Genomic DNA, 12,794 nt, shown 5'->3' with positions numbered 1-12,794 from the left:
CTCAAACACTTGAGTTTTCCCCATAGCATCGTCCTTGTACGCCGTTTTTAACATTTCAAGAGTTTCTGTTCCACTTTTCCCGAGCAAAAAGCAGAATTTCACCGCCGCACGCTGTTCACGAAAATCAGCCATTGCAAAAACGACGATCACACAAAACAGTTGTCGCTATAAACTCTGCCGAAACTAGTCCTTACCTTCTGAAGCAACGGTAGTTGGCTTATCGACTCAGGAATGTTAGCTCTATGCGCTCATAGTGGCAAAACGCGATACTACAAAAGCTCTGCCCACAAAAAAATTAGTTCTGTTTCTTTTGGGTACCCCATCGTATATAGTGACACCATCAGTAGCTCAGAGTATAAGGCATTGATGGTAGATTGATAGTTAATAATTATTGGAAAGGGTGTGGAAGGAAATGATCATGGCCTAGTTTGAGGTATTATCCTAACGTTTTTGGAGGACTGAGGAAAACTAAAAACAACCCTGATCAGGATAATCAGTGTCCCATTGAGATTCAAACTGAGCACCTGCAGAATACAGGTCAGAAATGTTATGGCTTGAGCTGACTTTATTAGTAGGACACAGGATTGTTGGTGAATAATTATTGCCAAGGATGTGGAAGGAAGCAGACATTGTCTGATATGAAGTACTGTCCTAGCATTTGCCTGGAGGGATTGAATCAAATTGCAAATAACCTGTGTCAGGAAAGTCATTGTCCTGTCAAACCCAAATTGATCACCTTCTGAATACAAGTTGGAGACATTACAGCTTGAGCCATCTTTCTTTTTAGGGTGAATACTTGTCATATAATTGCCTCTTCATATCAAAACCATTTCTGTCAAGTCACCCCTTGTCCAGAAGTGAACCAGATACTTCTGTCATCCATGACTTGTTTTCTTTCGCTGCTTCTATATATATTTTTTTTTAATTTCATGGGGTGGATTGAGACTGAATCCCCTTGCCCTATTGGCCAGTAATTGGCCTAGAGTGTCAGCTGTGGATTTGATGGAGTGAGAATTGACAGGCGAAGCTGAAGTATTCTGAGAAAACGTGCCCCAGTGTCACTGTATCCACCACAAGTCCCACATGACCTGAATTCGTATCAAGCCTAGGCTGCTACTGTGAGAAGTCAGTGACTAACCCCTAAGCTATGGCATGGCCCCTTATCTCCAAAACATTGGTGCCTGCTTACCACATTGCATGTTGTCTTGACCCTGAGGACCACAATACAATATGTGGTTGAAAAGGTTGTAGAGTCTTCCAGTACTCCTTCAGAGTTGCTAGTAAATTGAGTCCCATCTCTATGATCAGGGTCCATACAAATTTGTGTCAGGTGCTATCATGTCAGATAGTGGGTCTCATCCATATATGGTTGGAAAACTGCTTTGAAAACAGTAAGAACTTGTGGACTTGTTGATCCAAGCTGTGAAGCTAGATGTCATGCCAGAGAAGAGTTGGACAACTGATGCATTTTTTACTTGGTCCTTCATGGTCTGAAGTCTGCATTTCATAATGTAGCAACCACACTTAAGTGATGAAAGACTGAATGAGCTGTAGGCTTAATTGAAATTGTATCTTTTTTGTACTTTATGACCATAAGCATGTCAGATATAGAGAGTCATATGTAATTTATCCTTGACTTCCTTCCCATCAATCGTCAGCAGTGAACTCATAGTCCTCATGTAAGTCAATCTTTGTATCAGACTACTAACAGGCATTTCCAAAATTCTTTATGTTGTGTCAGCAGTGATGCTGATGATCACCCACATGGAAAATAGAACTAGCAGGCCTGAAAGTTTGTTGCTTCACAAATCCATATAAGATTACATTGGCAGAATGATCTTAACTCTGCTCCACTGGATGTATTGGGTGAGTAAAAAGTAAAGTAAAGATATCCCTGTAACAGGCCGTGAAGGCCCATAGGGTTGTGAGACGTTAAGGGTTCCACGTTACCTTGACAGTCGGCTCAAAGATGGCGGTAAGGTTGTCAGCCTTACGCGCTGGCTGCGCTTCACTCCCCATGAAAATTATTGAATTAATTCTCTGTTAGAGGCCGAGTAAACCCCAGGTCCTGGTGCGGCCGGAAGGATTAGGTCAATTGAAAAATCCAATGACCTCATCGGGACTTGAACCTGCGACCTTCTGGCTTGTAGCATAGTACCTAAACCACTACACTACCGCGTGCCCCGGATATATTGGGTGACAGAAACATATTTTTAAAAGCCCCATAGTGGGTAAATTGGGGTGATAATGGTTTAAATGGATCTTAGAGAGCTAAACTGTTGGAAGATGAAGAGGATTCAACTAATAGGATATGATAACGGTGAAGAATGCTGAGGTTTAAAAAGTGAATTTCTTGAAGAGTCAAATCCTTCTTGACTGTTTGAGGAATTCTTGACATGTATTAGTTTTCCACGTCTTTGTAATATTATGTGCGTACTATGTAGTATCTCTAATTTCAGATTGCTATGGGTCTTCCCTTGAGTCGCATAAAGAATATTCGTCAGTTATATGGAGAGAGTCAGTGGGGTGATTCATCTATAGACTTTGATAACCCTCGTCACAAACCACAGCCATGGGGACATGTGATAGCAGCACGAATCACGAGTGAGAATCCTGATGAAGGTATGTGATTTTTGGCTTTAAAATTGTTGTAACAGGACCTAATTCTTCACTGAATAGTCAGCCAGTTGACTTGCTGTGGCATGTTTTGCCAGGACTGCCGTGTTCCTTTCCAAGTTATGCTTGGAGACTGGTTATCTGTTACATGCAGTTCATATTTCTACGTGGCGATTAAAAGTATTTATATTTTCTATCTTGATACAAAAGTGTTTTTCTCTATTAAGTTTTATTCAATTTTGTGAAACAGCCTTGCAGTTTTTTTTTTCCATTTCCTATAACATACTTCGCAGTAAAAGGTTACAAATGGAACATCTCCCTTAGGTTACTTAATTATTTTACCTCTAAAGATTTTTCATTTTCCATCATTAAAATATACGATGTATTGATTTTTCCAGGCTTCAAACCTAGTTCTGGAACAGTACAGGAATTAAACTTCAGATCATCAAAGAATGTATGGGGATACTTCAGTGTTGCGGCATCAGGAGGATTGCACGAATTTGCTGACTCTCAGTTTGGACACTGTTTCTCATGGGGTGAGAACAGGGAGCAAGCCAGAGAGTAAGACATTTCAACTGTCCCTGAAATGTTATGGCATATACACCAAACCTTGCTGTGTAGTGGATAATACTCCAATTTCACATTGTGGAGGTCTCTCATTTGAATCGTGGCCCTGGAGAGAGCAGTAATAACTTAATTTGCTCATGCTCATTCTCCAGTATCTAGTGATACAACCTAGAATATGCTGTGCTTTACCTCCACATTCCCTGTAAACTGTTATGGTGTGTTTCGTAGGTGTAGTAGCAACTTTACTTTTACCATTGCCTATATTTCCTGGTTTGACAAGTTATGACAAGAACTGTGACACACTGATGTTTCTACAACAGGAACCTCGTGATTGCACTGAAGGAATTGTCTATCAGAGGAGATTTTCGTACAACGGTGGAGTATTTGATTAAACTCCTAGAGACCCCAAGTTTCCAGGATAATTCCATTGACACAGCCTGGCTGGATGTATTGATCGCAGAGAGGGTGCAGGCTGAGAAACCCGACATCATGCTGGGCGTGATTTGTGGGGCATTACATGTAGCAGACAGGACTGTGCTTAATTCATTCCAGCATTTTCAGACATCATTGGAGAGGTCAGTGACTTGTGATTACACTTGGTAACCTCTTGGCATAGAATGACATATCATCTTTTGAGTATCTGCATGAAGGCAACATTTTTATAGATCCTAAGTTAAAGTCCCAAAATTGTTTGTAAGACATTGTTTCTCAACTTATATCTGCTGGTATAAGTACAGATTCATATTTCTACCCATTAATTTACAAAGCATGATAGCACCTCAGAACGGTCAAGATAAGTGCTAGCATCATGTTCTTCGCCTAAACTGCCCTATGCCAAGAAGTTAATTTTATGTGTCATTTGCAGTAAGTTCATAAAAAGTGGGGGGATATGCCTTTCCATCTATATTTTTCATCTCCCAAGCTACTAGATTGGTTTTAATAAAATTTAAATGTTCAGGATTTATACCTTATGTTGTCAGATGAAGTTAATTAGTTGATTTATTTTCTTGCAGTAATTATAAAAGCGCTAAAGTGATACCAGGTATTGTCTTGATTTATGAGGGTATCATGTACCATGAGTTTGCTCCACAAGGTCACACTGTGGACCATCATTTCTATATATAAGTATTCATATGTCTCCATGATATAGGATATTTGTAAACAGCTACATACTGAATAAGTTGGCTTAAATAGTAACACTTCTGACTTGTGTTTGTACAGTACTAAGTTTGATTCTTGGCTAGATCCTGGTATCAGGATGTTTGACTGACAGTTTCTAATCCACAAGATGTTTCACCTAAAATGTTTGATCTGCAGTTCTTAACCAAAGAGATTTTTTTGCTTGAAGCTCTGCTTTCCTGCACTTGATTATAGCATTATTTAGCTTTCCATTTAACATCTCATAAATGAGAAAGTACCATGACAGAAGAAAATCATTCCTGAGAATTTTACAGGTTTATATTTTCAGCCCCCTGCCATGTACGAAAAAGTGGTTTTGGATTTCTGCCTCTATGTATTTGTGTGTGTGTGTGTGTATGTGCATGTGCATGTTCGTGTGTGCCTCACTAATGCCTGAACCTTTGTGCAGATTTTATTCACATTCAGTATTTAAGAGTTTATTTGTCATAGTTCATCACCTGGTAAATATTAACATTCTAGCTCCAAAACCAAGGGCCCTTAAGAATCACCTCCAAAACACAAAATGGCTATTTTCGTGAAAACAGTTCTTGCTATTTTGATTAAATATCAGTGATCTCTATAGGCAGTCTCCATGGCATCTTCAGTAAACTATGATACATGCCCTCGGGGCCCAACCATGAAATGTCAATCTTCCAAAAATAGCGTGGCTCATACTGATAACGTTTAATTCTGTAAAGGCAGCAGACCCAAATAATGAGGCCGTGATTCTTCTACTTTATTCAGAAGCCATAGATCATTTTTCTGAGATGTTTATTTCAGGGTAGTAGAAAGCTGTGATCCCTTCAGGTATACATGAAAGAATGGAACAATAATTGTTACACAACTTGTACATGTCCTAGCAAGTATAGCAAGCAACTAATGATGGTCTACTTAACAGCATTCAGTTTTGTTTCCAAGGTATCATAATTCAACATTAATCCTGTATATGAAGTATATTGTCACATGTTTAGTGACTAGACATGGGTTTCACTTGGTAATTGGCTTTCTAGGAGGAGGGACACATCAAACATGAAATGCATATCTTAAGTTTTCCCTGAAACTTCTTCTTTTAGGGGGCAAATCCAAGGTTCTAACACACTGTCCAACACAGTGGACGTTGAGCTTATCCATGAAGGTTATAAATACAAGGTGCAGGCCACCAAGTCTGGTCCCAACTCATATTTTCTTGTGATGAATGGTTCCTGGAAGGAGATAGAAGTGCATCGCATGTCAGATGGAGGTATGATCTCTGTCACACTAATGACACAAACTACACTTTACATGTAATAGAATATCTTGTGTTGTACACTTTGAAAGCAATAAGCGGACGATTTCTTTGTTTATAAGAGCATGACCCCGATGTTGGGCTAATGACACCATTATTCAGTATTCATTATTTGTAGAATACCTTCAATATGGACTTATTTCAGTAGTCAATAATGCAAGTATTATACATTTTACTTCTTACCTGGTATTGTCAGGTTGTTTAAAACAAGAAGAATGTGATGTGCAGTATATATAGCATGCATGAAGAAACTAAAAATAAATATGCAAAACTTAATTTCAAAAACCTCAGTTGAAAGAAACCTATGCATAGATTGAAAGATAATATTAATGAGGATTGTAGCATAATAGGTGGTGAAGGAATGAAATGGCTCAGAATATGATACAGTGTTGGACTTCTATGGAATTTCAGTAGAATATTGCCAGGTTTGGATATTGGTATAACATTTCATCCATATACCCGTGTGTATGTATGTTATGCACATAAAGTTCAGTTTGTATGTGAGATATTACTTTATTGTATTCTTACCCTTCCTTCCTTCCTTCCTGTTTATGGTCATAATATACTGTGTTTTATCTGCCAGAATAACTGTTCCATCCTTATCAGTGATATAGTAGGACAATGATAATAATCGGTAATATGTATGAATATAATGAACACTGCTTTGCTAGGTATCCTGCTCTCTGTGGATGGTTCTAGTTTCACAACATACATGCGTGAAGAAGTAGACAGGTACCGTATTGTGATAGGCAATCAGACATGTGTGTTTGAGAAAGAGAATGACCCTTCACTACTTCGCTCACCTTCTGCTGGTAAACTGCTGAATTATCTGACAGAAGATGGTGGTCATGTGAATGCAGGGCAGGCCTATGCAGAAATAGAGGTGAGTTGTAATTGCTGTGTCTTATTGTAATACTGCTTCAAATATTGTTATTTGAATAGAAACATTGGGCACAATGATTTGAATTTTCTTTGGATTCTTTGATAGATTGTATTATTGATTTAGTACTGACTCACCTGCACTTGTACATGACTATGAATACAACAGCACATCAGATTTATGCTTAAAATTATGCAAAAATCTACTGTAACTCTATTTGTAATAGTGGCAGTTACTTCAACTCAAGGAGAGCATCTCATTCCTTCCTTAGTTTTGAACCAGTTTTGTTTCCTCCATAAACAGGAACAGCATGGAAATTCTGGTGTATCTGTTCTGTATTTATGCAAGGACTTTCAATATAGAAATTTATCAAAATTAGACCATTAGTTTCAGTTACGAGGTGCCACAGCATTAAAGTCCGTTTTGTTTAAGTATCTTGAAAACTCTAAGATTTGTGGGAATATCTTATTATATATAAAATGCGAGTTTGATTATTCTCTATAGCTTCTTTTCACATCATTTTTCCTTTCTGTAAATAATTATAGAGTTATGTATGATTTCCACTCAAGGTGAGACCATAAATGCAATACACTTGCAGTTATCCATCGTGTAAGGAGAAGGAATGTGTCTATAACATGATTGTGTTGGCCGCATGAGAGAAACCTAATGCAGTACAGTTTAGTATTGTCAACACTCACTGGGATCAGAAAATTCAGATAGGATTTTATCAGCATCATCAACAGCGCTGGCACTTGCATTTTGAGCAGCGGCTATTGTTGAGGGCTCAGGAGACTGGGATTTAGGCCTCATAGCTGTCTTTAATGAATTCCTTATATGTGCCTACATATATGCTTTCTGTCTGTCTGCATAAATTTGGAATGCAGAGAGAGAAGGTGCAGTACTGTTTTTGCAGTAAAGCAGTTTTACGGCTCAAGAAGTTTCAAGATTTTCAGACAGCCTGCCATGAGACTCTTAAAGCCTGCTCCCCCTTATCACCACTTTCCTCTTCTTGAACTATAGGTTTGTCATGATTCAATGCTGTTTATAATCTTTTCTGAATTTAGTGTTATCGTAAGAGAAGCGTCCTTGTCAACATCCAGCCATTCATCAGGTTTATTATCTCTGGAAGTGTTTTTCACTGGATTTAGAGCTCTGTCTCAGTCATTCAGCTCCATGATTTATTTGCACAGTTGACACTTACCTGCTCATTTGCACACAGTTCTCTAAAAAAACGTCTTCCTCACTTGACAGTCTATCTTGAAACATGAGAAGAGGTCATAATTTTCATCAGCCTATGAACAGAATTTCACTTTTCTCCTGGTTCCATGCACTTCACACATTAAAAGTGGCATTATTGACAGAGTACTCATGAATTTTTCCTCTGTGGCTTGTAAGCTTAGTTATGAAACCACTTTGATGATTCATGTTCAAATTTTGGATCATATCCTGATCCATTGGTTGAATCAGATTTGTCACATTAGCAGGGAGAAAACACACAAAGATGTTATCATTAGTAAGCTCTTTTGTGGGGGTGGATTAAGTGAGTTAACCTCCTCTAATATATGACTACTAATTATGAGTCTTAATCCTTATAGGTGTTTTTCCTATGTAAAAAAGGTAAAGCTGTCACTGCAACAGGCCATGAAGGCCCATAGGAGTGTGAGAGGTCAAGGCTCCCACATCTTCTAGACAGTTGGCTCACAGATGTGTGGTAAGGTTGTCAGCCTTACCTGCCGGCTGCCCTTTAACCCCCAGGAAGATTCCTGGTACCCATTTCTGTTAGAGGCTGAGTTGACCCCAGGGCCATATTATGGCTGGAAGGATTATGTCAATTGAAAAAATTCAATGACCTCACTGGGAATTGAGCTTGTGACCTTCCAGCTTGTAGCATAGTTCCTCAACCAACTATGCTACTGCGTGCCTTTTCCCTGTGTATGAAAATAAATTTTATTGGTGGAGACCTTCTCAAGTTCTGTTCTTTCAAATATTATTCAGTGTATGCAGAGCCCTTAATGAATTATTTTTTTAGCATGGAAATATTACTTGATTGTAAGTTAACATAATGAATTGTACTGTAGAACTTCCATGTCAAATTGAAATTGAAATCTGTAATTTGGTGTGGGAAACTGAACATGCAAATGGAAAGACATAGAGACAGTAGTTCCCAGTTATGAAATCACTGCAAGCATTGAAATTAAAGATTGCATGGACATATGAAAAAAGAAATTATACTGCTAAATGTGGTACATGGTTGTGGTTATTGCAGGTGATGAAGATGGTGATGACACTGACTGCTAATGAAGCAGGTAGTGTTTTTTATGTAAAGAGGCCTGGTGCTGTGCTGGATGCTGGATCTCTCCTTGCACATCTAGAGCTTGATGATGCTTCACTTGTAACAAAGGCTCAAGAGTACAAGGGTCAGTTTCCTGAACTGGAAGTGTCTACACCTGTTGTCGGAGAAAAATTGAACCATGTTCATGCCAGTTATCGTGTCATGCTGGAGAATATTCTGTCAGGTGGGTTTATTTTCATTAAACTTGTTCATTGAGAGCTCCTTAATGATTGTAGGCCGAATAAAATGGATCATCTTGATATGTTGTATAATACTTATTTTTAATAAATTTCAGTTAAACCCTTGTATTATGAGCAAAGAAAATCCTTTTCTCAAGAAGGTACAGTACAATTTGTACAGCTCCATGTACCAAGAAATTAAAAGATTTTGGATCATCTGACATTTTTTGTTTTGAAGTTTTTACTGTATATGCTGTGTATATTACTGAATAAATTGAACATATGTAACATATTGTGACGTGGATGGCGCAATGATAAGTAGGGGTCACATGAACTCTGCCATCTCGCGAGTGATGTCACATACCCCCACCCCTTCCATTATTACACAATGCTCGGTAAACACTCGGTCGCCTCCCACGGTGACATAACAGCACTTCCCACAGTGACGTAACAGGGGACACCGCATTTACTACGCAACAATAAACAACTTTCGGCAGCGTTCCCCAGCAGTGCCTGTAAACACGATATTATGCTACAGTGGTAGCTGTCGTGTGACTGTTTTTTGTGTTGTCAGTGCAGAAGGTACTAGAGTAGTGAGTAGTGAGTATTGAGCCAGTTACTAGAGAGAGTAACCAGTCAGTTGTAGTCTAGCCTTCGCCGGAGTGAGTTGAAGCCCATTGTTATTGAGTTGTATCGAGTGAATGGAAATGACTACAGGAGAAGTATTTGTGATACTGCTGATGGCAGTAATTGTGAGATTGTGAAGTGTGTAATTGTAAGAGTGAGTGGAATACATTTGCCAGATCCAGAATGGTGTGAAGTTATTTGTCGTGTGACCTACCCAACACATGACAATATTGTAACGTGTTTAGCCACTGAAGACGCCGTAGAGATTGTTAATTGGTTTATTCAACAACCTACAAGTAATGGCTACAATTAATTATAACAATGTTGCGGGGTTTCACACCTTATAACCCTATTCGCAAATCAATTCACTCTGTCTTCAGTAGTCTACACGTATTCAGTACAGGAGCTATACAAGTGTCCCTGTATCACACACTCCCAATTATTACTCAGTTACACACACGTCCGATTCTTCTTTCCGCGATGGCTGCTATACTACAACTGTAGTCTGCTGACTGGAGAACTGTTGATCACACACTCACTGTCTCCAGGGACGGCTACACGTTCACTCGAGAGGTGTAACTAACTCGTAGGCTTGCTCGGAACTAACTCGGAACTGACTGTGAATAGTCTTCGCTGCTCCATATCTAGCCTCGTTCTGGACAACTCAGAAAAAGCCACATAATAGGCACCATTGTTGTGTCGTGCAGTGTTGCTAGCAACGCTGTCCGGAGTTGTTTACTGCTGCCTAGCAACCGCGGTATCCCTTGGTGATGTCACCGCTGTTGACTCGCGTTGCATAGCTACCAGGATGCTGGGACTCGGCTAACTTCGGCTCTGCTCGGCGCGTCACGGCTGGCGGGGGGGGGGGAGGGGCATCATATATAGCGCAACACGTCACAATATAATGCTGTATTTGGTGGAGTTATAAAATATTGTCACATGTTAGAGTGACTCTGGATGGGGTGTTGGATTGGAGACTGGATTTATTGATCCCTTACTACAAATAACTATACCAGTCTTACTGAATTACACACTCCAAATATCAGAGTAACTACAGTACACTTAAAGTTCTCTGCTTTCACTGGTTGTTTTCTGGTAATGGGTTTTAACACTGTCCTCTTATGTCCTTACTGTCTGGCACATATCCCACAGCTGAACTAAGTTCTAAACTTGTCCCATTTATAACCCCTTGGCATGGGCCATGTAGAAAACACTGTTCCCAACAGTTCCCCTGTTGTGTGTTGATTTGTTGTCATGGGAACCTGTTTGTTTGTTGTTGATACCTATTAATGGGTCTACATGCTACAATACGAACATAGCAATTGGTATTTATTGTCCATAAACTTTTCAGCTTTCTAATAAAGAAATATTAAGGGTCTTGTAATGAGTTCTAGGTCTGTGTGGAACTATGCTTTTATATGTCCTCTCTGTGCCTGTGAAGTTTTGTTTGCATATGAACTTCTCATTATATTGTCAGTGTATGAGTGTGACTATGGATGGGGTTTGGATTGGAGATTGGATTTATTGACCACTTTAACACACAACTCATGATTACACTCAATTTTAGTGCCATTGCTGAGCTCCACACTTTAAAAATCTCTACAGCACATGTTAAGCCTTTTCAGTCTCTTGAGTCTTCATCAGTCTTTCCCTGGTAATGGCTTCTATCTTTGGAGATTCTTTAGCTTCCATGCTCACTTCATTGCTTGCTGGCTCTCAACTGCACTGACTAAGCCTCTTAACACTCTTTTACAATTGAACTAAACTCTAAACTTGCCCCTTTGATAACCCTTTGACATGGACTGTGCAGAAAATGCTACCTCCAGCAGTTCTTCTATTGTTGCACTGGACTTGTTGCCATGGGAACATGTTTGTTTGCAATGACTGAGTATACTGTGTATATTTGCTCATTAAGAATCTGTTTTCTAGCAGCGGATGTTGTTTCAGCATTTGTTTCACAGTTGTTACCCAGTAATGGTTCTACATGCTACAGTATTGACATTGTGCCTGATGCCACTGCAGTAATATGACTTACTTGAATTTAGTGTAACCCCATTTGAATCTAGACCAGGGAATAGGCCACCCTGACTGAAGTTTTTCATTTTTTTCCTCAGCCCATCCATGTGAATTCTGGGATAGAACCATTCATATTCTTATGTTATCATCATCACTCATGAACATTTTCAGATCTCAGTCACATCGTTTATCGCTACATCAGTTAACCCTCTTGTATAGCTCATTGTAGTTGTAAAATGCCATGGTACACGAGACTTGTTCTTGGTTTAAAATCAAAAGTGATGACATAATTACAAAATCTTTCATAGATGGCAACACCAGTCCAAAGTCTAGGCACCATAGAAGCTCTGAACAAAGTACATTTTTACTGTAAATAATAAAATTCTTATACCCCTGCACCAAACGTTTTTCAAGCTGTAGGAATCATGCTGTCCATCTTAAATGCAGTTCTTTGGCTCACTACTATGCTCAAAGAGAAAGGCCTTAAAGTGTTAAAGAACCTGTACATCAGTTACTGATATAATATTATCAGTTGCTTCTTCTTAGGTTACTGCCTTCCAGATCCATACCACCAAGCTAGACTGCGGGAGGTCATTGAGAAATTTATGAGTTCTCTGCGGGATCCAAGCCTTCCTCTGTTAGAGTTACAGGTTAGTACACAATGTAGGTAATGTAAATATATTTGGATAGCTCACATTTATTTTGTGCTAATTTAATCATTTTAATGTTTTTTCCCCCCCCAGGAAGTTATTGCCTCTATATCTGGCCGCATTCCTGTGTCAGTGGAGAAGAAAATTAGAAAACTTATGGCATTGTATGAACGCAACATCACCTCTGTACTTGCGCAGTTCCNCATAGTGCAGCTGGAAGGATTAGGTAAATTGGAAAAATCCACCTCATCGGGATTCGATCCTGCGACCTTCCAGCTTGTAGCACAGTGCCTAAATCAACTACACTACCACATACCCCCTGTCATATATACAGGGTGTCCCAGGAGGAATGGACCAAACTTCGGGAGGGTGTTCCTTATGTTAAAGTATGCCGATATAACCCAAAACACCTATGTCCAAAGTTGAACGGTTACGGAGATAATGGCCCGAGAAAAGTGTGGTC

The 12,794-nt window shown here is 39.3% G+C and overlaps 1 protein-coding gene across 1 annotated transcript in view; it reads left to right on the top strand.

Moving 5' to 3' along the window:
* LOC111874264 (acetyl-CoA carboxylase) overlaps window positions 1-12,794 on the top strand; it is a gene marked incomplete in the record, with an annotated part of 140,446 nt that overhangs the window by 77,696 nt on the left and 49,956 nt on the right. Inside the window, 8 exon segments of the mRNA XM_033755395.1 lie at window positions 2,460-2,622; window positions 3,015-3,177; window positions 3,504-3,758; window positions 5,436-5,602; window positions 6,319-6,530; window positions 8,794-9,043; window positions 12,228-12,331; window positions 12,425-12,517. Of these exon segments, the coding sequence (XP_033611286.1) occupies window positions 2,460-2,622; window positions 3,015-3,177; window positions 3,504-3,758; window positions 5,436-5,602; window positions 6,319-6,530; window positions 8,794-9,043; window positions 12,228-12,331; window positions 12,425-12,517 (1,407 nt within the window).

The sequence above is a fragment of the Cryptotermes secundus genome, unplaced genomic scaffold (genome assembly GCF_002891405.2).
Source record: "Cryptotermes secundus unplaced genomic scaffold, Csec_1.0 scaffold1362, whole genome shotgun sequence".
NCBI lineage: Eukaryota > Metazoa > Arthropoda > Insecta > Blattodea > Kalotermitidae > Cryptotermes > Cryptotermes secundus.
Note: the sequence above shows the minus strand (reverse complement) of the source record. Positions and strands in the feature narration are given on the sequence as shown.